Source organism: Centroberyx affinis, unplaced genomic scaffold, assembly GCF_046629955.1.
Source record: "Centroberyx affinis isolate AG114_WGS23_722 - 3 ecotype Tasmania unplaced genomic scaffold, CSIRO-AGI_Caff_v1 ptg000198l_1, whole genome shotgun sequence".
NCBI lineage: Eukaryota > Metazoa > Chordata > Actinopteri > Beryciformes > Berycidae > Centroberyx > Centroberyx affinis.
In genome coordinates, this window is record NW_027278891.1 from 328,763 (window position 1) to 355,763 (window position 27,001).

The window sequence follows — 27,001 nt, forward strand, 5'->3', positions numbered from 1 at the left end:
ACATCAGAATACACAATGAGATCGAATTACTTGAACAAGAACAGAAAAGATGCCAACCTGATTCTGAACCTTGTCTGTTTTTCAGTCAAAGACCCAAAGACGAGGAGGTGTCCGACTAGACATTGTAATCTCTGATTGGTCGAACGGGATGCCAATCAAATCTTTGGTCCGCATCAGCCCTACGCCATCACATCTGCGTCAAGCCAGCCAGAGATAGCTAGACTAAAACCGAAAGTTAGGCGATGCTGCCTTCAAAATAAAATCGTAAAATGGTCACTGGAAATGGTCGCTGGTATTAACATAAACTACTCAGTGGAATTAGTACATGAATATTTATGGGAGAACATCAATAGCGTGTTAGTTTACTACAGATTATTAATCTTTCTTTATTTCCACTTTTACTTGCAAAAAGTTGGGGGGGAAATAAGGCTTTTATTCTGAAGGTTGTGGCCGGAAGTCACGTTTGTTATTCTGTTTAGCTTGACACTAGTCGCCATCGTCATCATCTGTACGCACGGCGACAGGGGCTTCTGAATCGGCAGGGACGGGTATGCCGCTGTTATTTTCTCAATGCCAAAAAACACTAACAGAGAGTAGAAAAAATATCGACGAATTTCCCCCGATAGTCCTCCTGGAAACCCCGATGGATTAGTCTGATTTATCTGCGGTAAGCACGTTTTTCTCTGTTGAATTTCAATTGGTGCACCCGCCTCGTCCCTTGCGCTGTAGACTGCGAGATGAATTCATCTCGGGAAAGCAGATAAATAACAGTTTGTGGGGCGCAACGTTCAAGCCAGTATTCACTTTAAAATGCTGTGGATGTAGGTTTATCTATTTGAGGGACAACTTGGCCCTTGGCCGGCCGAGTAGCGCTGACTGGAAAAGACTAGTAACGGACTCGTAATTGTGGATGATGTTTTGCAACGCTGTGATTCTGGAGAGGAGGCTCTTGTGTTGCAGCAGCAGGGATGGATGCGCTGCAGAATAGCTTGCCACTGAGGCTATGCACAAACATAAACGCTACGATGGCCTACAAACAGCCTGCTATTGATTTGCTCAAAATAACTGTGAGATGCTTTGGCCCTAATTGCATTGCCGCGCTGTTAATTATCTAATTAAAGCTGTACTAATCGGGTTATCTAATGTGTCTGGAGGTGCAGCCATCCATCTTGTGTGAAAATCACTGTGAATGATATATTATTTGCTGTAGCCGGGCATTAGCCTGAGTTTTATCCATCTTCCACGAGTTAGGCTACTTTATATATAGGGCAGTGTGACGGCTGAGCTGTAGAAACAACATTGGAGTTGTTTGTTGGTTTGCAAATGTACCACTTAGCATCCTGAGGCTCCTGGTGCTCAGTCTGCCCTTGGTATATGAATGACTGCACATTTGGCGTGCGTGATATGTATCAAGTTTGAATGAAAGGGATTGAGTTCATTGCATATTATGTTTCATGAACCGTGTGCATTTCCCCTCAGGCCCTCTAGGCCCATACAGTTAAAGCTACTTATCACAGATATTGGCACATACTTCTGAATTCAGGACGAGGTTACCATGAAATATATGTGCTCAGTGCAATGAAATATTTGGTTCAGTCAGGAGCCAGTTGATTATTGTATACTCTCATCAACATTCTGGTTAAAGCAAACTGTATTCATTTACATACAGAGTTCCCTTCTTTTTGGTTTTTAATCTGAATTGATATTTTTGAAAGATATCAAGCATCAATCAGCAGATATCACACAGGGAGATACTGCCGCAGAACCTGAGCACTTATCCAGCATGTATAGCCCGTGTCTCTGTTTGCACTTTCCATCAACCCAAGCGTTATTTAGTTATACCACAAACCTTCCAACCTCCAGTGCTGCAGGCCCACCACATCATAATTTCCAGTGGATTCTTACTTTGACCATTGCCCTCCACTGGCAGCAGATCTGGAAAGAACCGTTTTTAAAACCCCAGTGCAGAGCGACATGCAGAATCAGTGAGGAGCTGCTCTACTTCCTGGAAAGAGAAAAAGTTAGTTCACGTTGTTCTGAAATGCTTTTGAAAGTGTTTGTCTCCCAGTTACAAGTCTTACAGAATGGACTTACTGATTTACAATGGGCTCAGTGATTTAACAACATGACTCAACATACTCGACTGTGAACACTGTGACACCATAACACAGTTAGGCCTAAACCCACGTTTGCATATGAGGCTCAACGGTGGGTTGTCTAACTACCTCTTTTCATTCAGTAGATGAAGAATGCTTTGAAAGCCCAACACTGCGTTTCATTGTGTAGATAATCTTGTGGCCCAGTGAATGTGTGTCCATTGTCGTGTTGTTGATACACTGAATGAACTCAGTTGTCCAAGACAAGCAAATATTGTAACTATCCAGAGAATGGTACCCATAAGGAAGAGTTTGTGTGTCAGTGCTGTACTGAAACCAGTCAGCATACTTCTGGGCTTCATGCATTTAAATGGCAAACGGCTCAAAACGACCCCTTTCTCGGCCAATTCTTTGATAAATGTATGGCGAGTTGTATCTTGGAGTTGAATAAGCTCATTGCGAGTGCAGCTTCAGTGGGAGGGGAGTGGGAGGCTTGACCTTGGTTTGTGCCGTGTCAGTGAACCGAGTGCAAAGGGACCCCACACTTCAATTTATAAAGGGCCGCGTTGTTGAAGGCTGCGTTGAATTGCAAAGCGATTATATTCAGGAGAGATTTGAAGTTCATCAGGGTTAAATAGTGAAGGCATTCCTAGATGTCGTGGCAAATTGAGCACAGTTCCTAAATCACATTTCAAGGGCTCAAAGCCACTTTTTTACGTTTTTGTTTTTTACATAAAGCTTACTAACACATAACAGAGAAATGGAGAACAGGTCAGTGTGTTACTTATGAAATAGCGCCTTTTTTATTGTTGTAGCACTGTCATAAACATTGCAATTTATTAACTCAAGCGCTCTAGATTCTCCAGCACATTCAGCTTTTTATTTGTGTATCAGATGTACAGAAGCACAGGACACATATCTGTTTTACAGGCTCGACTGACTGACTGCTATTTAATCCATCAGTTACAATGCGTGACCCTGACATGTTTGTCCATTTAATTTAGTATATTGATCTCCTGACTATACTACAGAGGGGAGAGAATATCTCATCATGGCTCCCAGCACTGTGTGTCATTATGGATGATTGAGGCATGTGCCCTCACAGCATCAAAATAAAGCCCTTCATTTCGTGAAATTAATTTGCAGTTGAGCCCAGGCCTTGTGACTGATGTAGTGCTAAACCTGTCCAATTACTTTATGTTCAAGTAGTATTGGCACCATGGCTCCGTCCCTCTCATTCTTCACTTCCTGATGTGAAGGAATCTTGCAGCAGCGTTGACAAATACTGTTCAACAGAACTGGCCAGACGTCAGAGTAAGAATTCAGACATCTGAGCTGATCAGCAGTTTTAATATGACATTTATGTCTACCTCTTGATAACGAAGCTTGTCTGCCTGCCTGTGTTTATAAGTCAAGTCCTCCCACTCTCTCTCTGTCTCTCTCTCCCTCTCTCTCTGCCTTGTGCTATTAACTGTTACAACACATTACGTAGCTACAACCGTGTCCCCATTGGACCTTCTTTATCACGCCAGCACGGTCCTCTCGGAGGCAAGCTGCTCATTTGGGTCTGAAAATAGCGTGATGAGTGTTTTTGCAGGCCGAGGTGGTCATGCGATACCCAGGCTGTGCCACGGAGGGGAAGAGCCCCGCAGCTCTGATGCCATCATGTTTTTTTGGGGGGGGGGGAATGTTGTGCCTCGGGTCGGGCACCGAGCAGGCCGACATGTCTGTCTCTGTCTGTCTGTGTGTCTGTCATGAGGGGAAGCAGGGAGAAAACCCACCTAAGGTCATGAAGTTGTAGGTTTTTGTCTTTATGTTTTGAGATGGTCCTTAGTTTTGGTTCATGTGTGTAACTGAATAACAGAATAGCTTGTCGAGTGATTCTAAAAGCGATGTACACTACCAGTCAAAAGTTTGAACACACCTGATTGAATGTACTATATTTTTCTTTATCTTAAAGCCATTTTGATCTAAAGGCTTATGCTTAGATGCTTGAAATTTGTTTCTTAGACAAATATAAATAGTGAAGTTGATGCCTATGTATGAATTTCTTTCCAAAGCCTTCGCCTTTCCATCAAGCCAAAGGGCTTATAAGATAATACTTTTTTGGTGCATAATTCCATTTGTGTTATTTCAGTTTTGATGTCTTTACTATTATTCTGAAATGTGAAAAATAAATTAAAATGTGTGTGTCCAAACTTTTGACTGGTAGTGTATGTAGTGTTGAACGCTGGAGAAACTCCCTCTCATTGCATTGTTGTGAATGGCTGATGGATTTGCTTGTTGCTGTTGAATGCCGTAGAGCAAAATTTAGCAAAATTTGTAATGTGTATGTTGATGTCCGAAAATGGCTGATTTCTGCGGTGCTCATTCAACAACTTCAGTCACAATACCAAGTACGCACAGACACAATTCATATGCAAATGTTTATTAAGCCAACACAACAATACCACAAAGGCTACCTATAAACAATACTAGATGCCCTAGATTCTGTGCAGCAAAACGGCTTCAGATATTTCAAAGCTGTGGTAGTCCCTGGCCTTTTTGCTTTAGAGCAGAAAGATTTTCATAATCCCCACAGGCAGCATGATGATGTGAGATCTCCTCTCATTTACTCTGCTCCCTCTAGGAATGGATGCAGCGCAATTTCCAGAGCGACAGTTAAAGGGGAAATCCACCATAAAACAGAATCCACCTATGTTGTTCCTGTCATCATGATGATCAGTTTGGTTCTCTCAGACAAAACTAAAATGCTAATATGTGGCCAACACTATGAGCAAGAGGCTGACTTTGTGGACTCATATATTATTTTTTTAACTCTTGCATGCAAATGGGCTTTTACACTGATGCCACCAGTTTCGAACCCAGAAAATGTTCCCATAAAAATCACCCTGGATACTGTTACAGTGTTAAGTCGGTCTGCTGTGCATTGTCAACAGCTCCAGAGAGTGTCGCTTGATGATATAATCGTCAAGAGTCTTGGCTCTATTATTTCTACTGCAGCTTCGGGAGAGACTTGTGCACATACACTTCATTCTGAACATGTGTTGAAGATGGGAAGAAGATGGGAGATGTAAATATAAATGACAAGGAAGATTATTTGCTGTCTTTAGGATTACCAGAGAAGCTGCAGTCTTTTATCTCATATGTGGTCTAAGCGCTGGGCTAGGCTTATACTGTTAGGCTACCGCTGGGCTCATTTCTTCTTCTGGGTATTTTATGGGGTTTTATTGGCAGTAATGAATCAAAATAATCTCCTTCTCTCTGCAGTGGCTCCGCTGTTCTGTTAGTTAAGCAATGCGGAGCAAATAAAGATCTGGAATCACTGAAAGTACAGTGTACAGTAGGTGAGCTGTTGATTTGATAGGTCTGTATTTTAAACTATAGATATCCACAAGCCCCCCTGCTATTTGTGGGAAGCAGCTGACTTGCTAGTGATCACTCCTTGTCATCTATACATCACTGTGTTAATAGTTTTTTTATCATGTGCCAGTCTGTTGACAGCGGAGACAGCCAAATACATACAAGTCAACATAGGTAAGATCATGACAGGCTAACAAAAACGCAAAGCAGATGTTTTGTAGATTTGGTTAATCATCAATCTAAATATATTGTCATGGCGATAAGTGTGTTTTTTTGTTTCATTTTCACTCCACAAATGAAGCCATTAGAAAACATTATGGACTTTTCTGTTTAATTCGGTGTTGTTCTCAGCCGTAACTGACAATAGCAAATGGACACGAACAAATGACTTGTGTCGGCCGGAGCATTTCTGTGCTCTCTGAAAAGATCATTTCATCCTCTGTTTCTGTGGGATATTATGTGCCTTTCAAGTGTGGAAAATACCGATGCAAGCGTTTAATCTTCATACTATATAAGTTGCTTGTACCCTGTTGCAGCACCCGCAGTATGCAGCAAGTGACACATCTGTTTGCACTTTTTTCTGAGTAGGCGTTTGGGTTCCTTTGCTAGTAAATGTAAAACAGAGTGCAGGCCTGAAGGAATTTAGTCGTATACTGTATAGCTTTCCCTCTAACCACCGAGCTTCAGTGTCATCCTGGAATAGAATTAATTTAGGGGGGGAAACAATGGGAAGCTTCCTGATACAGTATATCAAAAATATGATCCTGAATTAGAACTGTATAAGGAATATCGAGAAAACAAGTATGAAGAGGATCAGATGTAATGAGACTCAGGGTTCAGAAAGTAAGTGCAGGCTGTTTTCTGTTTCTAAATCTTCTTTATATCTGTGCTGCTGCTGATGTATTGGTCACTTTCAATGATCCTGCCCTCCTTTTTTTTCCTCTGTATCACTGCCAAACACATTCCTCGCAGCATGATCATTCCTCTGGTTATGTTAAACTCCCCTGACACGAATGCGTCAGCGTCTGCGCAACCCGCCCTACTCCAGCCGGCCCCGTGGGTCTCTCGCTCGGTCTTTGACGGGGGTCAGGAGCGGGCCGGCGGCTTCCCGCTGGGTCCGTCCTGCTGAGACGCCGAGCGCTCGCCCTCAGCGGCACCTCTAGTCTCCATCCTCGCCTCGGCCACCGCGGCTGTAAACAAGCGTGTTTTCAATTACCCATCTCAGAAGTGAGTTGGCTGCTGAACGTCAACAGTGCTGTCAGCGGTCTCTTCCTGGCCGTGTTTTTTCCCGGGCCGCACGGGGCTTCCAGGGCTTAAGGGGGAAACAGAGAGCTGGAATGTGCATTAGTTTAACTGGGTCTTTAAAGATGGTAAGGCTCTTTTAATTGGCAAAGCAGATTGCCTCAGCCATTATAGAAACGAGTTTAGCTTTACAGAGGGCCAAATGCTCCCTTAGTCCCCCTCATGAGATCCAGCGTAAAGCCAGGGAGTGGTTTGTTTGTTAACGGCCTCTCTGTGCATTTTAATTTAGGCTCTGTGTTGTGAATCTATAGATGGGTGTGTGGCTCCTCGTAAAAAACAAACAAAAATAAAGTGCATGCCAACTCGTAAACGCGGCTGTTGTGTGTAAATTCCTTTCACAAGTGCGGTAGTGCCATAAGACGGAAAAATAAACCATAATAAGTAGCGCTGTTAGGCTGTTTTATGGCAAGGTATGCTGGAGGATATTCCCAGCGTGGAATACCTCACATCAACATGCATCAGGATACCAAATATCACAGTTTACAACAATATAATCGAATTAGCCAAACACTGCAGCTTACATCCTCTAGTCACATCGCACTCCTCTGTGTAATTAGTAATGGAGTTTAAAGTATCATGTTTTATTTCATCCTAATTGAAAGTATTTTCAGAAGGCTCACCATAACTCTCTGTGGAAGCTCTGCAATAATGGAATATTGAATCATAATTTCCCCAGTGGGATTGGCTTTTAAGCTATTATTTTACCTACCTACTAATTCCAGTCCCTCCCTCTCTCTCTCTCTCTCTTTCTTTCTTTCTCTCTCTCTCTCTCTCTCTCTCTCTCTCTCTCTCTCTCTCCCCCACAGAAAGTAGAGAATGGGCTGTGTCCAATGTAAGGATAAAGAAGCAGCAAAACTCACTGATGACCGGGAGACCAGCCTCACGCAGAACTCGGGGTACCGCTATGGGGCCGACCCCACGCCGCAGCACTACCCCAGCTTCGGGGTCGCCGCGATCCCCAACTACAACAACTTCCACGGCGCGGCCACACAGGGGGTGACGGTGTTCGGAGGGGTCCACACGTCCTCGCAGTCCGGGACGCTCCGGTCCCGGGGAGGAACAGGTGAGAGTGTTAAACTGTAGAGTGAATTCACTGTCTGTGGATGTGTGTGAGATGTGCAAGTGCAAGACAAGAGCTCAACCAATATGGGTTTTTGAAGGCTGATGCCGATACAAGTATTTTTAGACTTATGTCGCTGATAGCCAATATTTTGTGCCGATATTCAAGATCTTTAAATTTTATCTTTTTCATGGCAAACACTTTTACCCAAGAAGTTTATTGTTGACAGCTTGGAAAAGCCTCTGAAACAGCATTTAGGCCATCATGGGACACCAAAACTCTCCATTGAAACCCATACAGTTCAACTTTTTTTTAGGTGGGTTAGCAGCTACTTAAGGCAGGGTGACCCACTCCACTTATTCAGTGGTAGGGGAAACTCCTGCCATTAAATAAAGGAGTTAATTTACAAAAAACATGACTGGAAAATGAAATGACAGACTGTTTTTCTGTAGCGATGATCAATGAGGAACTTCTGTCAGATCAGCAATGGACGACACTGAATGGCCATTTTCCAGTACTTAATAAAAGGCCAATATTGGTTCAGTATATCTCCAAACAAATATATCGGTCCAACCCTAGTAACTAGTTGCCAGTTGGATGATCTCAAATTAACTCAAGGTTGGCATGTTCACCTGATCTCTTGTTTTTATCATTTCTTTCTTCCTTTATTCCTTTCTTCCTAAAAATGAGTGTGTGTTTCTTATCTTGTGTGTGACAATGTTGCGGTGCTGCAATAAATTCATCTTGCTAGACAAGATGAATGTCCATCGGCCGCAAGTTAATGGAAAACAGTGTGACCTAAATTATAGCTGGTTCTCGGCAACCGGCGCATCTGACGACCAGAGAGATTGTGCTGAATAGTGCTAAAGTAGAGAAATATTTTTTAGTTTCTCACTCCGATCTCAAAGATACATACATGCAATGCATAAATTAACAGCATCTCTAGCTTTGATGTCAGCTACTGTGGGCCTTTTCTGAAGGTAGATCCTCAGCACAGATACTGTACATGAACTGCATGTGTACTGTGGAGTCAGCAGCATCAGCTTTTATGAATAAGAAATTACTCCGGGAGGGCAGCGCTAAGCAACATTCATATCTGAGATTGCAACGAGGAGATTACAGTAAGAAAACACTCAAAGAAAAGTCAACTGGAAAAAGAGCTAGAGCTGAAACCTTGTCTGACCTCTTTCAACACTCCGGCATGTTTGCTTCTGAGACGGTGGCGCGTTTTGCTGGACTTTAGGTGTGGTCGAGAACACATGGAGGGAAATATGCAGGGCTTTGTTGAGCCACTGGAGCTATGACTGTCCAGGGATGACTCAGATCAAATCAGAAAATGAAATAATTTTTACCAGTTTCAGGCCTTTTAAGAGATACGGAGACTCCCGGGCCGATAAATTCAGATAAATTTGACTAGCCTCCAGAATCTAGACAGTTGGCAGCATTAACTGTTTGCTCACCTTTCTTAGAGGATGCTCTCTCTCTAATAAAGAATAGTCTAAAGTCCTCCTGTTTTCTGTATGTAAATAAAGGAAAATAGGTAGCCCATATGTTCGACAGTCAAACCCAACAACAAAACCACAATCAAAAACACACCATGATACTTTATCCATACACTTCACCTCTGACGTTTTGCTACCAGCGCTATATCCACCACATGTAAATTGCCTCCTGCAGGTGTGACCCTGTTTGTGGCTCTGTACGACTATGAAGCCAGGACCGAGGATGACCTCAGCTTCAGAAAGGGGGAGAAGTTCCAGATCCTCAACAACACGTAAGCGCGAAAGCATCTACATGACAGCATGAAGGGTGGCGGTCCTGTTTTTGGCCCTCTGTTTTTCATCTTTCATGAATGTTGAGGCAGGCAGAGGGAAAAGGGAGCGGGTCCAACGCTTGTAGACCCAATCTGTGAAACATCAGCCAAGGCTTATGAAGGTTGTTGTACTTATCAAGTCTGACAGATCTGTCATTTTTCGGTGATAGTTTTCCGTAATAATGATTGACTGCTTAAATTTAGCGCTGTAGAAATACCTGACCTCTTGTGTTTAGTTGTTATGGAAATAGTGATGGGACTGCTCTGCTTTGACACAACACAAGCATGTTCCTTGGATCATGTATTGCTTATTTTCAAGTCATCCTGACACAGCTAGATCATGCCTAAACCCAGACCACAGCCTGTTCAATGGTGAAGCCTAATTTAAATCCTCATTCCATCGGGTTTCTCATCCGCCTTGCCAATTACTATCCTTCCTCTCTTGCTATACTAGTATGCCACCCAATCTATGCATTTTAAAGAGATTATTCACTGAAGCATTGGGAGCCCATGCATAGGAAATAGACTGCATAAAATGTTGGAACTTTTTGTGACTAGTTCCCTCTAGGCAACTCTCAGGGACTGGACACCCAATGGATTTGTGTATCCAGTAAATCTGAATGTTTATTTATGCCTGTCTGAATAATGTGTAAATGTTGATTATTCCACCTTCCTTCTATCCTCTCTCTCTCTCTGCTCTCTCTCTCTCTCTCTCTCTCTCTCTCTCTCTCTCTCTCTCTCTCTCTCTCTCTCTCTCTCTCTCTCTCTCTCTCTCTCTCTCTCTCTCTGTCAGTGAGGGAGACTGGTGGGAGGCTCGTTCTCTCACTACGGGTGGAACTGGTTACATTCCCAGCAATTACGTAGCTCCAGTGGACTCTATCCAAGCTGAGGAGTGAGTAAAAGTTTTTATATGAGCACACATTCACACTCACTTGCACTCACACACTCACACACACACACACACACACACATACACACACACACACACACAGGCAAGTCCCCAGTCTCAGAGCCACTGCAACAAACTATCTCCCTCAGCGATGAGCACATCATAAATATTTCAGAGCTCATCATGCCGTCTGTTGTAAAATGTGGCATAATAGCACATGAGCATAAAAGAAAAAACATTTGAACCAAAATTTCAACAGCATAGTTTGATTATTCCTTTCCCTCCCTGCAGCTGGTATTTTGGTAAACTAGGCCGAAAGGACGCAGAGAGGCAGCTCCTCTCCAACGGCAACCCCAGAGGCACTTTCCTCATCCGTGAGAGTGAAACAACCAAAGGTACTTTGATGAAGTAGCATCCAACATCCTGACAGGGTGATTGCTTTTAAGCAGCAGCAAACAGACTAATCTGTTTGTGAATAAATAAAAATTCGGTAACACTTCACTTGAAGTGCATTGTGGCATTGCAAGCAGATTACAAGCCCATTAGAAGCATAGATAAACCTTTCTTGCAATATAATCGTCAGAGAATCATCAGAAAATTGCATTGAATTTAATGTCATTAATTATGCAATTGCCCCATATTCATCCCCCTAAATCTTTTACTACTCTCATTAAAACAATTATCATGCACTCACAATGTGCTTATAATGTTCTTGTGATGTCTTATAATCCCTTATGAGCACCATGTCAAGTAAAGTGTTACCAGAGTTCTTGAATCTGCCCGTTTTCTTTTGTATCAAATGCGTCTCCTCGTCTCTGCTGCAGGAGCCTTCTCCCTTTCCATCCAGGACTGGGACGACATCAAGGGAGATCATGTCAAACACTATAAGATTCGCAAGCTGGACAGCGGAGGCTACTACATCACCACCAGGGCTCAGTTTGAGACGCTCCAGCAGCTCGTGCAGCACTACTCTGGTGAGACTCTGTGGGGAAACTGGGGGGAAAAATACAGTAACTTACTGGCTAGGATGAAATTCTATATCTTGTTTTTCTTCTCCTAAAATGGTCAGATTGTTTCGGCTGAAGTATCTTAAGCACAAAGGGGTGATAGATTATAGAGAATTCAAATAATTTCATACTATTCTAATACAATTTTAAATTCAAACCGTATCAATCCAGCTAGAGCTGCAGGACTGTGCTGCCGGCTGATAGTCCCGTGCCACAAAGGCATGCCTCGTCTGGCTGACCTGTCCGTCAAAACCAAAGACGTGTGGGAGATCCCGCGGGAGTCGCTGCAGCTCATCAAGCGTCTCGGCAACGGACAGTTTGGAGAAGTCTGGATGGGTGAGTATCTGCGGCTATTTGGCACCGACTCAAAAATGGACAGTTGTGAGCAATTTTGCAAAACAGGGATCATTCAGCATGACCCCAAGAAAGAAGTGCTTGTTTTAATAGGCTATTAAGAACAATTTCAGAATTAAATGTAGACATTATGTCCCTGATTTAAAAAGGTTTTATTGGGTAAATCTGCATAAACCAATGTCTATGTTGACCAGATCAGGATTTTGGAGATTTCTGCGGTTTCTGATTGGATCCAGAACTTGGAAGGGCTTTTAGACCTGTCAAAACTTGTAGTATGCATCTATCAATTATGGAACATGTTTCTTATGTCTAATTATGTTTTTGTGACACAGCTTATCTTAACACAGTTCAGGCATAGTATCTTAGTTCACTTCAGTTCAATAGAACATAATTTATCCCACATTGGACAGTTAAATGCCCCATGTGTGCCTGATCTGCTGCCATCTGAACATATTAGGGGCCGGTTCCACAAACATGGATTAAGTCTAATCCTAGAGTGGATTCTTCTGGAGATTTTAATTGAAAACAACTTTTTAGTCTAAGTCCATGTCCATAAAACTTGTCCAGTATTATTCGACAGACAGTAGATGCTGTCTGCAGACAGAAATCAATGGAAATTTATTTCCTTTATTTCCCTTGAGCAATGTTGTGTATATAGGTAATCAGACTCTGACTGTAATATTGGTTAGGATGGATTTGATTAAATTTAAAGTCAGTTTAACTGCTAGAATAGCCAGTACTCTTGAAAATAAGCATAGCCAAAATATACTTGTTGTGACTGCTAAATGAACACACAGCTCATTTTGTTCTTCCAGTGTTGGCTATTCTTCCAGTTTTTTCCAATATTTTGAGCCTTTTGCAACGCACTATGTATGTCTCTATGGTTTTTGAGTTGAGGGCCTCCAGTCTGTATTTGTACAGTCAGTTTGAAACTTGCTTGTCTGCCACGGCCTGTTACACATCATCTTGGACTTAAGCATATATATTCAATTTGGAGAAAATGTTCATTGCTCCATATTTAAAGTAACGCAGATGATTACATCCTCTAAGATAGACAGACAGGCTCAAGATAACTTATAACTTCAGTAGTATTCAATAAACAGTTTTACTTTCATTTAATTTAATGCCAGCAATCATTTTGTCAGACTTGCCGTCACATTGAATGTCTTGAATATCTTAGTTTTCTGTCTTTGGAACATGCAGCTGTGCCAGACTTCCCCTCCTCCTGGCTGACTCTCCAAAAATGTTCCCCTCCTGTCTTGTCGTCAGGCACGTGGAACGGCACCACCAAGGTGGCAGTGAAGACTCTGAAGCCGGGCACCATGTCGCCCGAGTCGTTCCTGGAGGAGGCCCAGATCATGAAGAAGCTTCGACACGACAAGCTAGTCCAGCTGTACGCCGTGGTGTCAGAGGAGCCCATCTACATCGTCACCGAGTACATGAGCAAAGGTAGCACGCGCTCAAACTGACACTTGAAAACACACTATGAATATTACATACCTGCATGCACACAAACCCACGCAGTACGTACATAATTTATGCATCTATGGACAGTACAGCTGTGGACATGGACATGGATGCAAATGCAGTATATGCGCTGTATTTTGCATCCTAATTTACAGTATGGTGCTCATTCCCATGTCTCCCGTATCCAAATTCCACAATTACACAGTGATACACACCCGCTTGCTAACTGCAGTTGTGACAGAGGTCATCTTGCTCAAAAACATTGAGTTGTTCAGTTACCACAGCAAACAAATAAAAGACAAGCTTAGTGTAATGTGTGTGGCAGGAGTCCCAGAATTGATGTCATTTTAGCTGCAACATGTTGCAGCTAAACTGTTGCAACAACTGTTTTCAGTTTTCATCCAGATCTGAGTTGAGGACTAGCAGCTGATAATGTTTGACTGTGTGATGCAGTAGATCCCAACTAATTTTTTTTGTCCCCCTATCTTTTTTTTAGGGAGTTTGCTTGACTTCCTGAAGGACGGAGAGGGGCGAGGTCTCAAGCTGCCAAATCTAGTGGACATGGCAGCTCAGGTACACTGTTGAAGCTGATAAATAATGATGCTGTACACTGTGAATCTATGTTCCTCACTAACACACCTTGAAAGAGATATATTTTGTAAGAGCATAATTCACTTCAGTCATTTTCAACTGTTGCCGACTTATTTATTTGACCTCAGTGATGCAAATTTATAGCCGTTTCCAATCTTGTTATGCCATTGAATTTAAAGCTGCACTAGGCAACTTCTCACTTTGGCGGCTCCATCTGGCAGCGAGAGGTAACTGTTTACAGTTTAACTTCACTGTAACGCACCGTCAGTAAACTATGGGGTCTCAGTTGGTGGGGATGAGACTCACTTTGTGATTTAGGCTGATAAGATGGCTGTATTTTTACATAAAGATCTTGCCTAGAGCAGCTTTAATCACCTAGAAACCATTGAGTAATATGATGAGCACTGAAAAACCAATTCCATTTCCCAGGTGGCGGCGGGCATGGCGTATATCGAGAGGATGAACTACATCCACAGAGACCTGCGCTCTGCCAACATCCTGGTCGGAGACAGCCTGGTGTGTAAGATCGCTGACTTTGGTCTGGCCCGGCTCATAGAGGACAATGAATACACAGCAAGACAAGGTACCAGTCAGTTTTAAGAGACGGCACTTTTACTTTACTGGTAAAGATCCAATGTGGAAATTTAGTGTGGCTGGGCGCTTGTTAACGGGGGAGTTACTGACAGCTTGTGTGTTTGTATAGAGATTTTCCTGTGACAGTTGTGTAATTGTTATATATGTATGTCTGATATCTGACTATTAGTGGTGCTACAGTTTTGTTGTCAGCCATAGTTGGATGAAAGTTAAAATAAAGATTCCCTCCCACAACCACAGCCTCTTCTAAAAAATGTCATCGTCAGAGGAAAAAGTTGGTGGGGTGTCCAGTGGCATTCCAAGACAGATCATATTGTGCACACACACACACACACACAGAGACACACTTAAACTTGTTTTTTCAGAATCATTTTAAACTACACTAAATGAACAGGAATTTGTCTTGGTGACATTGGTGGAAAAACCTAATGAACTCACATGTTGACATAAGTACATGCGGTTGCACATGGCACGAAAGGCAGCAGGCATCACATTTTGTACAGGACTGGATTTAACACAGTAGACTACACATATTGCTGAACATATATGTATATTGTATATAGTACATAAAGCACTCTATCATTATGTATCTAGTTGGAAGGAAAGGGGTGAGGCAGGTTTTCCCTGTCTGTCAGTCATAATGCAGCTGTATCCTGGTCAGCTTCAACCTCTTTCTCCCCCGAGTTGGAGAGCTGGCAGACTTGAAGTTTACCAGGAGGATTTCCAGACTCTTTGTCATTCTGTCAACATGTAACAGCCGCTCATTTGTTAGTGTTTTAAATGTTTACTTGTTCACCCTGGGCCGAGCCCAAACTGCGAGGGAGAGGAGAGATAATGGAATTGTTCCTTTTTTCCCCGGTGGGATGTTATCATTTCCTCATGTCTGTGCGCTGATGAAATCACAGATGTAGGGAAAAAATACAATACAGCGGAGAGTGACCTACTTTACTCCTTGGGTTTCCCTAAAGAGGCTATTACTTTATTTCTGTCTGCACTTTTGTTGGAATTGCAGCAGGGAAGTCAAGTAAAGCATTTTAAACCTGCAGCTGCCTACTTAACCCCGCAAGTTTCAGCAATTTGTGAAACATGTGGAAATGTAAAATCACATTTCTGAATTTGTTTTCAGGTGCAAAGTTTCCCATCAAGTGGACCGCTCCTGAAGCTGCTCTCTATGGGAAATTCACCATCAAGTCAGACGTCTGGTCGTTTGGCATCCTGCTGACAGAGCTGGTGACCAAGGGCAGAGTGCCCTATCCAGGTGAGAGGGTTTAGCTCTGTATTTTATATAAGCACTTCTCACTTTCATTTGATTGCCCCAGTTTGATGACTGAACTGTGTGTGTGTGTCTTAATGTCTACTGACATTGTGTAAAAGCACACCAGTATTGGTGAGGTGCTGGCTGACAGGAGCAGAATTAATCAAAATGAAAAATGTCGCTGCAGCTCCGATGCGACAAATTTGATTTTCCAAAACCAATGTTTTGACAGGCAAGCTGTCTTCTTCAGGGTAATCTACTAGAATATACATGTTACCTGGCCAGTTTTATAGGGCACAGCACAGGTGTATGTAATCAATAATGTCACATAACCGTAAAATAGGTTGCTAGATTCTAGAAATGGCAAACATAGAAGGGCCATGCCCAGATCCTAGAGAAAATACAAAGAGGCCATCTAGAAGTACAATTACAGAATAGCGGTAGAAATACAAAGTATACAACAGAACACACAATAAAAATTCAAGTTATATCCACAAATCCAATAGAACAGTATCGACCGACAGTATAGCAGTATCACTTGGTTTCACAGACAAGATCACATTACAGACAAAGGCACATAAACAACCGATCTAATGTAACTCGCAATTACAGGAGAGGGCAGAGATCAAATTCTACATTGAGGCAGAGAGGAGAAAAGGTCTCTGGGGCGATTAGCCTCAGTAAAATGTGCAGACAGAGGATGGGGAACATTCTTACGTCTGATAGTGCTGCGATGCTCAGCTATATGTACTTTCAATGCCTGTTTTGTTTTCCCAACATACACTTTGCCGTAAGGGCATGTAATCATATAAATAACCCCATTGGTTGGACATGTTAATGGGTATTTTCTTGTCAGATTGAGGGTGTTTGGATGTAACTTGAATTTGTATTCTGTATTCTATTGTATACTTTGTATTTCTATTGAATACTGCTATTTTGTATTTGTACTTCTAGTTGGCCTCTTTGTCTTTTCTCTAGAATTTGCGCATGGCCTTTCTATGTTTGCCATTTCTAGAATCTAGTAACCTATTTAGTGGTCATGTGACATTATTGATTACACACACCTGTGTTGTGCCCTATAAAACCAGCCGGGGAACATGTATATTCTATTAGATTGCCCTGATGAAGGCAGCTTGCCTGTTGAAACGTTGGTTTTGGACAATAACATTTGTTGCATTGGAGCTATGAGTGTGCGGCAACGTTTTTCATTTTGATTAATTCTACTGACACTGTAACCATGGCTTTTTACCCTTGTGTAGAGATTTAATGAAAACTAAAAAAAAATACAATGTACATTAGTATACATTATGCAGAGAAATGTTTCCAGATGATCATGTTTCTGTTTCTGTGAACTTATGAAATGTCCCTGCGCTCCTTTGTCTGCCATCCACATTACTTTTATATTACATTTACAGTTCAGGCATTTAACTGCCGCTTTTATCCAGAGTGACTTACAATAACAGCAGAATAAGCTCAAATTCCTAGATAAACAAAATCACAAGCAGCTAATAGTAAGACGTTCCCTGGCAATATTCCTGCGACTGCAGAAAGATCTTGTAGGAGAGAGGTTTCAGGAAAAGGGAAGAAATACAGGAGCTCATGAAAGAGATTGAAGGGATTTTTTTTTTTTTTTTTTTTTTGAGAGGAATTAGAGCAAGTAGCGGAGAGGGGAAAAGATTCAGCAGGGAGACGGAGATGTGAGGTAGTTTATTGAAAAGATGAGTTTTCAGCACACAGTGGGAGACAGGGAGCAGTGGTGGAAAGAGTGCTAGAATGTCCTACTCAACCAGAAGTATTGTTAATAGAAGTAAAAGTACAGGTGTAAAAATCTACTGAAATAAAAGTAGAGTGGAGTAAAAGTCACTGAGTTATTTTTTAAGAAAGTGTATTTTGTTAGATGTGATACTTTCCATCTGGACAGAGTTCAAAATTTATTCTTTTAATTGGAAAATTTGGAAAATAGAAAATAAAGGGCACAAACAAAATAAACCCAGATTACTCTTCTGTCTCTCTTCTTTGCTGACTGACTGTTCACTGTGAACAGCTCCACAATTTGTCAATTTACGATTGTTCAGTTTCTGATGCTTATGGAGAATCTACAAAATGTATCCTCTGTAATGGATGTGATTTAAAATGTAGTGAGGTACATTACTTCAGTAAAAACGTAGTTAAATGAAATGAACTCTTTTATTATGTTTACTTCCTGGAAAACAGAGTATCTTTCATGGTGAACTCATGCTGCACTAGTAGGCATAAATATACATTTCTAACCAATAAAACTATCCGATTTTTGAACAATCCCGCTCCTCCGCACCCCCCCCTCCTGTCAAATAAAATTGCCCTTCTCTGCCTGAGTCATATTCCATTGGTTTAGATTTTTTTAATGATCCCTCACTGCATTATGTCCTGCCCCAAATGCATCAAATCAAGGAAGTAAAGATGCCATTTCAAGGGGTCTTTAAGTAAAAGTAAAATTACTGACTGAAGCTACTCAATTACAGTAATGGGAGTAAATGTAATTATTCTGCTGTTTTGGCTCATTACCCCCATGTTCCTCTCTCCAGGTATGAACAACCGGGAGGTGCTGGAGCAGGTGGAGCGGGGCTACAGGATGCCGTGTCCCCAGGACTGCCCCACCTCCCTGCACGAGCTCATGGTCCAGTGCTGGAAGAAAGACCCGGAGGAGAGGCCCACCTTCGAGTACCTGCAGGCCTTTTTGGAGGACTACTTCACTGCCACCGAGCCTCAGTACCAGCCAGGGGATAATCTCTGAGCTCCGTCACCTCATGTTATTCACACACTCCGGCCACCAGAGGGAGCCAGACGCCACCGCCAAGTTGTCTTGTCATCCCACGTGGCGAGACGATCGAATTGACTCATCGACTTGACTTCTGACTTCCCTGCTTCACGCACACAGGGACGGCAACGCTATGACCAACTCACTCTATCACTCTCACACTTCCAGTTCTCTCCTGGTGCTTCGAGGTGTGGAACGACTTCACATCTCGATGCACTTCACTGAGAGTGAAAGCAAAGGATGTCTCTGTGTCTGGGACGGGGGAGGGGGGGGAGGGAGGGGGGCGGGGGGGGCTGTGATGACTGAAGAATCGAAAAATGACTGCTGCGGATGAAAGAGACGAATCCTGTCGTGTCAACTTGTATGTAGTGTAAATATAAATTGCTTGTTTACTTATCCCTTTTTATTTTTTTGGTTTTCGTTTTCATTTTATATTACTTTTGATATTTTGGAAACGTGTGGATTTTTTTTAATCCGAGGTCAAAGGTTATTCCAGAATTATGGCTTGTAGAAAAACGTGTGAGGCTCACAGTTGGTAACAAAAATCGTGACATAATCGTATAGGACCGGTAATAGTTAGACATTGTGGACCGGAACATCTCAGACATTTCTCTGGGAGTCCACTGACCTTTTTTACGAGGTTAATATAATGATATTGCTATCCTCTTCTCAAGGAACCTAGATGTACTATAGCACCCGTTCTTGCCTTTTTATGTTTAGTAATATTCTTATAACGTAAGGGAATGCCTTCATGCTTTCTATACACTAACTAAACGCCTATTGCATCATGGACTCTTCCACCCAACGTGTACGGCATCTGCACTGATATTAAGTGCATCCATTGTATTTGTGCTTCAGCCAATGATTTTTGAATCAGCTTAAAGTAACTTTTAGTTCATTATGGCTTCTTGCGGTTGTAACGGGGGCTGACCCCCCCCCACTAACAGCAACCATTGTTAGGCTGACTGCTTATTATAATGATGATATTTTAAAAATGTATGTTGCATTATTGTATGGCAGCAGGCTGTGTAAGAATTATGCTTTCAACATACAGATTGTCTTTTTGCTTCTAAAGGCCAAACAAACAAACTGCCATTTTCATGACTGGAATGAAGGATGCGTACCTGTATTTGTCCCGCCATAATGTGTATATGGAAATAACATGTTGTTTATGAGACCAGACATGTTTATTTCATGGTATTTATTTGCTCCACATGTCTGCCATTCTTGTATGTCCTTTGCCGGGGGGAAACCTGCAGCTCAGGACAACACATCCTGAAGTACTGAGTATGTGAGATGGTGCATTCCAGGACAATACGCCATTTCTTTACGTGTATTTATGTTACTTTTTGAGGGGGAGGAAAGTGAGCAAAGGATCCTCAGATTTTGTATCACTTTGTTTACCCTCATTTAGTAGATATACAGGAAATGTTTTTGGTCTCCACATTATTTATTGTCTCTGTCTGTTACTTGTACACAACTGGTTTTGAAATAAACAATCTTGCCATCATCATGATCCTGTAAGCTGACCAGTTTCAACCAATGAAAAAAACCCATTCAAATATTCCCTGATTTTTCTTTCAGAGAACATGCAGTGCTAGAGACTTCCTTTTTCCAACACCAGCAAACAAAAAATGGATTGACAGAAGAAATCAATCATTCATTATATAAATATAAGCAGCCAAAAGGGCACTGCTGTCATTAAGAGTGATTTGAGTCTCTGTGGTTGTCCCCCAAGGCTGAACATGACATGAAGAAGACAGCATGACTGAACCGCGGATATATGCAAATCACTTCACAGGTATCTGCTGTGTAAATAAGAGTGAGACTCACTATGCATACCAGTACCAAGCAACTGACAAAGTGGAGTGAAAACTATTTAAATTTGTGCTTTAGTGTATAATAACCTATGATTCATTGTTAAGCCATGAAGTCAGTCCATTGTGGAGTATTACCTTACTATCAGAAACTGCTCCGACTGATGTTTCTGCACAACAAAACCTGCCGGACTGCACTCTTGTCTCTGATTGGATGCTGTTGAAGTAGAATTTGCATACAGCAGGTTGTACCACAAACTATGCTACAAGCCTCTGCACCCACAGGAGTGTGAAGAATCCAACAAGGAACAGGTAGGCTTTTATTGCTCTTGTGTTCATTTGGTCCTGTATGTACAGTGCACATTTTACTTTTCTTTTCTTTTCTTTTTCTAAAAGCATCATGTTTTCATGAGGTAATGTCAAATTGATTAGTGCCTAATCAATACCTAATAATAGGAAATCACTCTGAATTATCTATTCTATATCTGAAATCATTTAAATGGCTTTGATGGCTCATGTGTAAAATAAGTCTAAAACAATTTAAGAAACTTACGTATGAAGGAAACTGTCTATAGGCGACACTGAAATGTTTTAGTTAAAATTCATATATATGCATTTTTTTTATACTGTCAAGTTCCACAGAGTTTGATGTTTGTTTTTGCCTTAATTGGTTAATATCTGACAATTTAATTTTTCTGCTTTTCTCTTACTTGATAGCTTCTGGCCATGCTGAAGTAACCTGGTTAAAATGGAGGAATCTGAAATAGCACCAGAATTGAAAGCACTTTGCAATATAAATAAGCCTTCAGGAAATGGTATCCCACTTTTGAGCCCTGGCATCACAGTAAATAAAATATTACAAGCTAATCCGTGTGATGATAAGGTAGTACCAAGCTGTCGCAGGGATGCAGATTATTTCTATCAAGGCACATATAGTGGCGGACAGGTTTTCAGAGGGCCGGAGCTGTGGAGCCAGTCAGCTCGTCTTGCGCAGCCTTTAGAGCTGACGCAGCACAGAGAGCCAGCAGAGCGAGGAGAGACTCAAGCCGGGACGCATCTCCATCATCATCGTCAACCCCCTGACGGCTGCTGCCCGCCTGCTGCTGCACAGACCAGTCAGCTGGACCTGAGAGGAGCCTGCAGTTGTTGGAATTGTGGCCCAAACCTGTGCGGGCCCACAGAGCCCGCAAGGACAGACACAGCTAGGTAAATGAGTGAGGAAAACCAGGCTTCTTACGTCGGTGTTAAGAAATCCAACAAAGAAACGAAAGAAGGAATGCAGGACAATGCAAGATTAACTTCACTTGAAAAATATGTACAAACACAATCTATCTCTTAAAGCCCAAATTAACACAAAAAAACACACATAGGACAAAACATTGTTGCACTGCTCTCCTTGGGTTGAAACTTTCACGCATGTTGCACATCTGGTCACACCACAATCAGTGATGTCAATGCAGGTTTTTTAAATCTGATTTCAAAGGCAATGACTTTCTGCCATATCTGATTTAGTTTTGATTTGATCTTTCATATTCAGGGGAAAGAATGAACACCAAGCTCAGCTTCAGAGCGATCTGGAGGAACTGGAGCCGCCCTTACCACTGAGATCTGAAGTCGAGTGGCAACACTACACTCCCACTGCACCCCACTTGCACCCGTACAGTAAGGATTTTTTTTTCCTTTGTGTTTGAGTATACTGTGTATTTCAATGAAAGAAACAGAGATAGAGAAACAGAGAGAAAATGCTGCCATTAGAGGCTATTGTATTTTTTCATTGTTTTTTATGACTGTTTTATGCTGTGTTTTATGTTATCAAAGCTGCATAACTCACAGCACAGACCACCTGCTTACTATCATGTGATTACACAAAGCTATTTTTAAACTGTATCTACAGACTATCATGAAACTATGGATGCCAGGTATTACCACTCTGCAGGAGAAGGACAATTCAAAGACTGTGTGTACGGCATTCATCCAGTCAGTGGATACACACCTCACCCATGGCACTACCCCACTTCCTGCCAGGACAGACGAGCCTGGTCTGACCTCCAGAACTGGTATAAAAAAAAAAAAACACTTTGGGGTGGAATGAGAGGAATGAAAATGTCTTTCATGTCAACGTTTCAGCTACATATGATTCAACTGAAGAGGCTTTGTTCATGTTCTTTCACATTTTTCAACATTGTCACTTCAGGCTCCATCCTCATGGTAACTTCATGGGTGACAGTGTTCCCCAAGGAGGTTTCTCAGTTAACGTGCCGCAGTTTTCCGTTCCTCCTGTGAAGGGCGTGTCACAGGTCAGCGTGATGAACCTGAGAGAGCCAGGACTGATGAGTCCAGCAGCAGCAGCAGCTGCCTCAGACCCACATGAGAAGAGGAGGACCATCAGTCTGCCTGATGAGTGTCGTGAGTCGCCTTCTGCTTTCCTTTACAGGACTACTGTTTGCCCCACTTTACCCAATATGTGAGGAGAGGACTGGCCCTAAAATCTGTGTGTCTGGTTGGTAGCTCTGTCTGGTGCACATGCAAGCATTATCCGAAGAGTAAGAAAATTACTAATAACTTGCAACTGCTCTAAGGCTGGATGGTTAGTTAATGACACTTGTCTAAATGTGCCAGGCTTGTTTAGGGGATTGGTAACATAGACAAAAAAGGATGCACTCTTTGGAACTAGTGTACAAATGTAATGTAATGGCCTTGCCTGGCGTGGAAAAGAGGGAAAGTCGGTGTCATTGGGTTCACACTGTTTACTATCCTCTCAGGAAACATTTTTGTCACCTACTCTGCGGATACAGCCTCGGAGATGGTCCCCTTTGTGGAGTTTCTTACAAAGCAAGGTTTTCGACCAGCTGTAAGTTATTAAATCTTATAAGAGATAAGAATTTGTTTTCCCTGAATCAGCTTTACCGTTCACTAACAGCTGTGGCCCGTCTGAATATCACAGATTGACATATTTGATAATCCCATTAGACGCATGGACATCAACAACTGGATGGACAGCTACCTAAAAGATGTAAGTGGGCAAAGTATAGAACACAGTTTACTTGCTTATCTTATTGTATTATTGTCTGTGAAGTGCTTTCTAAGGCTGTTTTGAAAGTCTTATACAAATTAGATCAGACTTGAAACTTTAATGAGTTGGATCATCACAGCAGCAGAGAATAGGATGAGAACAGAACATAAAGTTTATAGAGTTAACTATTTAGAGTCATATATAACTTATTAGAAATAAGGTTTTTAGTGGGGAAATGTAGCCTATTAAAATACAGCCCTATCTGCACAGTGGTTCTCAAAATCAGACAAAATGTGATATTATACATTAACAGGTGATTGAATATCCCATTAGAAGACTAATAATTGCCGGATACAGTAATAATGAAAACCAAATGTAGCACAGAACAGAAATGCTGCCTGGGCTTCAGATGTCTTAGAGAGGTGCTCATTGGAAGTTGGAGTATATGAGCATTGTAGATGAAAGAAGGAAAAATTAAACAAAAAAAAGTCCAGTGCGTTCTCTCTTTGAAAAAGTCAAAAAGCATTTGTGAGACACAACACAGTGCTTTTTTATCTTTGACATTATGCATTAGCTGTTAAAGGCTTTTAACGTTTTCCAAGAGAGAGTGCCTCAGACTTTTTTTTCTTTTTTGTCTACAATGTCCCAGTATACTTGAATGGTTTCTAACACGTTTCTTTTATTCCACAGTCTTTTTAGACAGTGAATGTGTAATTGTCAATGCAGAGTGATGATGTGTTTTTTTATGCAGCAATCTGTCCTGATTATCATCGCCATCAGTCCCAAGTACAAGGCGGACATTGAAGGATCTGGAGTGGACAGACGTGGTCTGCATACCAAATATATTTACTCCATGGTGAGAATGTTAACTTATGAATGTTAATTTTGTTTTATGAGACATAACTCTGAGAAGAATTGCTTTAGAGTTACTTCTTATAAATCTGCTTTTTCCAGATGCAGAATGAATTCATTCAACAAGGCAGCTTGAATTTCAGATTTGTACCCGTTCTCTTCCTTGATGCAACCCAGGTGAGAGAATGTTTGCTCAGTAACTGAAAATATTTTTTTTTTTGCTACCCCCACACCCAAGTTTTGCTGTTACTCAATTATTCCCTTTCTTTTCTCTCTTTTTCCCCCTCTTACACCTTCTCTGTCACATAAATATATCTGTACACACACTCCTTACAGAGGCACGTGCCAGGTTGGCTTCAGAACACACATGTTTACCGCTGGCCGCAGGACACTGAGGATTTGTTACTGCGGCTGCTGCGGGAGGAGAGGTACGCCCCGCCTCCTGTACCCATGGAGCTCACCCTCATCATCAGGCCCGTCGCCCCAAACGCTGCAGCTACACTGTGAACACACAGGGGTGTGTGTGTGTGTGTGTGTGTGTGTGTGTGTGTGTGTGTGTGTGTGTTTTTTGTGTATGAGCGCTGTGCTACTTGTGCTTGTGTTTCTAAGGTGTATTTCTGATATCTCTGAATAAATCCAGCCTGAGTCAACAGCTGATGTACAAAGCTGTGTTCTACATGAGTTGTTCTATCAAAAACTCACATATACTGTAGTTTTTATGATGTTTCAATAAACAGTTTTTATCTCTGTGTACCAATACATTCCATATGAACAGTGTTTTTAAATAAAAGGCTGCGCTCAAATAATACACATTCAAGGAAAAATTTGACTATATATTTTTACCAATTTACTTCCTACTCTACTTTAAGGCACTGCTTTACACCATATTCTTCCAGTAATATGAGCAGAACTGTATATCCTGTTAAACCTGTTGTTGACCCCCTGGTCATGTAACCAGGAAACATAACTGAGACGACATACAACACATTATTTCTCTGAAACAGGTTAGTTTCTGTCACGCTGCTCAGTGCTGCTTTACCATTCAGCTCCTAGTGACTCATTGAACCCTGACTGTTTTTAATATTACACAATCCAAGTGGGGATTCACACACTTTTCTAAGGATAAAAATACATTTTAAATTGTACAGTCATTTAATTTAGGTTTGGATGTTCCTCTATGAGCAAACTGTCATAAAACACTACAGTATATACAGTATAGCTACTAATATAGTAGACCAAACAGTTGTAGGGTACAAAGCAGAGCACAAGAGGGCAGTGTTTTAAGGCAAACACTAAACGCCTTTTTTCACAGATGGCAAGTGCTGGCTTGGCTCATTGGTGAAGTTATTAATAATTTTAGAAACATGTTTATTTTGAAACTGCTACATGAAACCGAAGACTACAACACATCTGAGATTCTGTTAAAGAGTGGTGAGTGATATGATGTCAAAACCTCAAAAAGGACAAAATGAAATAATTTGCAACCATCAATATTATCACTTGTGATCATGTCCAACAGTGGGGAGAAGAAGCAGTAAATTTCTGAGGACATAAGAGTGGAGGAACGTTGTACTACAAGTTTCACTGTGAGACTGTGTTGCCTTTTCCCTGTTACTGTATGTTCCAATTCTTTTTTCCAATCCTTGCACCGTCCCACCAGTAGGGGTTCCCCATTCGGCTAACTGATCTAACACACCCACCCTCAACCGCCAAAAAAGGCCTGACAGAGCGGCTGGTGTGCAGAACTCCAGCTAAGAATAACCCGGACCTTCTGGGGGATAAAGTTACCTTGAAGCCTCCCTGTGCTCTGCTCTGACCTATACCCATGTGAGGCACCAGCAACACTGGGTGGGATCTGCTGTCTGTACCCAGCCCTATGCTTAGCTTGGCTCTCTCTTCCCCTGTTTTGCTCTCCGCTGCCCTACCATCCCCAGACCCCCCTCTGCAATGCTGCCACACCGGCAGCTCCAAATTCCCCACCACCTGTGAAGCCACAATTTTTATTTTGTTTTCCAATTTCTTTATTTTCTTGGAGAAGTTCAACCTGTGGATTATATGGGTCAGGAAACGGGACAATTCGCCGTGATCGCTGAGTGGAATTGGAATAATTTATTGACTGGGTCACAATTTCACTGACAAGTGTATGCTGATTGGATTTACAAAGGCTGTGCTTATTCCCTACAGTCAGCTCTGTATGTGGAGGCTTTGCCCCCAATTCAAAGGATTATACCTGAAGTAGTCTTCATGACACCATGACTGAAGGTAGGGCTTTTACACCTGTGTAATTAACAACAGTTAAATTTGTTTTCTGCAGCGCACATTTCCATAACAACTATGCAGCACCTACAAGATTATGTAATAAATAGATGGCACTGTTTGTATAGGGTACCCCCTCTTAGGAAAATGTGGTGAAAGTTGGTTGCTATAAATACAGGATATCATGTAGCCAGAGCATTAGTGTTCCTCTCCTGTGACATGTCTGCTGCTGGGGCTGACCATGGGGTTTCAACAACTTTTCATACCGTTTAAATCAAGTCTCCTTCTTCATCTTATGCAAAATGCTCAAAGAACTGGTATTTTATAACTAAATAATTTGTTTGAAGAAGTCCTAGGTCTTGAATGAACTGTTTCCATGTAATGTGCAAGTGTTTGAATCAATTTTCTCTCAGTCACGACACATATTGTGGTAAAACAGTGACACCACCTGTCGGTTTTCTATAATTCAGTTGAA

At 41.8% G+C, this 27,001-nt stretch overlaps 2 protein-coding genes across 2 annotated transcripts; both read left to right on the plus strand.

Moving 5' to 3' along the window:
• The first annotated feature begins 527 nt into the window (after window positions 1-527).
• fyna (FYN proto-oncogene, Src family tyrosine kinase a) lies at window positions 528-18,669 on the plus strand. Its single transcript, XM_071538629.1, has 12 exons — window positions 528-667; window positions 7,568-7,824; window positions 9,499-9,595; window positions 10,428-10,526; window positions 10,815-10,918; window positions 11,348-11,497; window positions 11,702-11,866; window positions 13,154-13,333; window positions 13,848-13,924; window positions 14,372-14,525; window positions 15,663-15,794; window positions 18,356-18,669. The coding sequence occupies exons 2-12, from the start codon at window positions 7,578-7,580 to the stop codon at window positions 18,562-18,564; spliced, it is 1,614 nt and encodes a 537-aa protein (XP_071394730.1). The 5' UTR covers window positions 528-667; window positions 7,568-7,577; the 3' UTR covers window positions 18,565-18,669.
• A 3,692-nt stretch (window positions 18,670-22,361) lies between these two features.
• On the plus strand, window positions 22,362-24,777 carry LOC139660540 (E3 ubiquitin ligase TRAF3IP2-like). Its single transcript, XM_071538719.1, has 7 exons — window positions 22,362-22,462; window positions 22,600-22,811; window positions 23,168-23,256; window positions 23,350-23,418; window positions 24,170-24,274; window positions 24,373-24,447; window positions 24,607-24,777. The coding sequence occupies exons 2-7, from the start codon at window positions 22,622-22,624 to the stop codon at window positions 24,775-24,777; spliced, it is 699 nt and encodes a 232-aa protein (XP_071394820.1). The 5' UTR covers window positions 22,362-22,462; window positions 22,600-22,621.
• Window positions 24,778-27,001: the final 2,224 nt, after the last annotated feature.

What these genes read in the sequence shown, in the direction of transcription:
- fyna (XM_071538629.1), top strand. Translation starts at nt 7,578, where the DNA reads ATGGGCTGTGTCCAATGTAAGGATAAAGAAGCAGCAAAACTCACTGAT. An exon ending in GTTTGGAGAAGTCTGGATGG is followed by an intron (nt 11,867 to 13,153) that starts GTGAGTATCTGC and finishes TCTTGTCGTCAG; the next exon opens with GCACGTGGAACGGCACCACC. An exon ending in TAGTGGACATGGCAGCTCAG is followed by an intron (nt 13,925 to 14,371) that starts GTACACTGTTGA and finishes TCCATTTCCCAG; the next exon opens with GTGGCGGCGGGCATGGCGTA.
- LOC139660540 (XM_071538719.1), top strand. Translation starts at nt 22,622, where the DNA reads ATGGGTGACAGTGTTCCCCAAGGAGGTTTCTCAGTTAACGTGCCGCAG. An exon ending in CAGTCTGCCTGATGAGTGTC is followed by an intron (nt 22,812 to 23,167) that starts GTGAGTCGCCTT and finishes CTATCCTCTCAG; the next exon opens with GAAACATTTTTGTCACCTAC. An exon ending in CCAAATATATTTACTCCATG is followed by an intron (nt 24,275 to 24,372) that starts GTGAGAATGTTA and finishes TGCTTTTTCCAG; the next exon opens with ATGCAGAATGAATTCATTCA.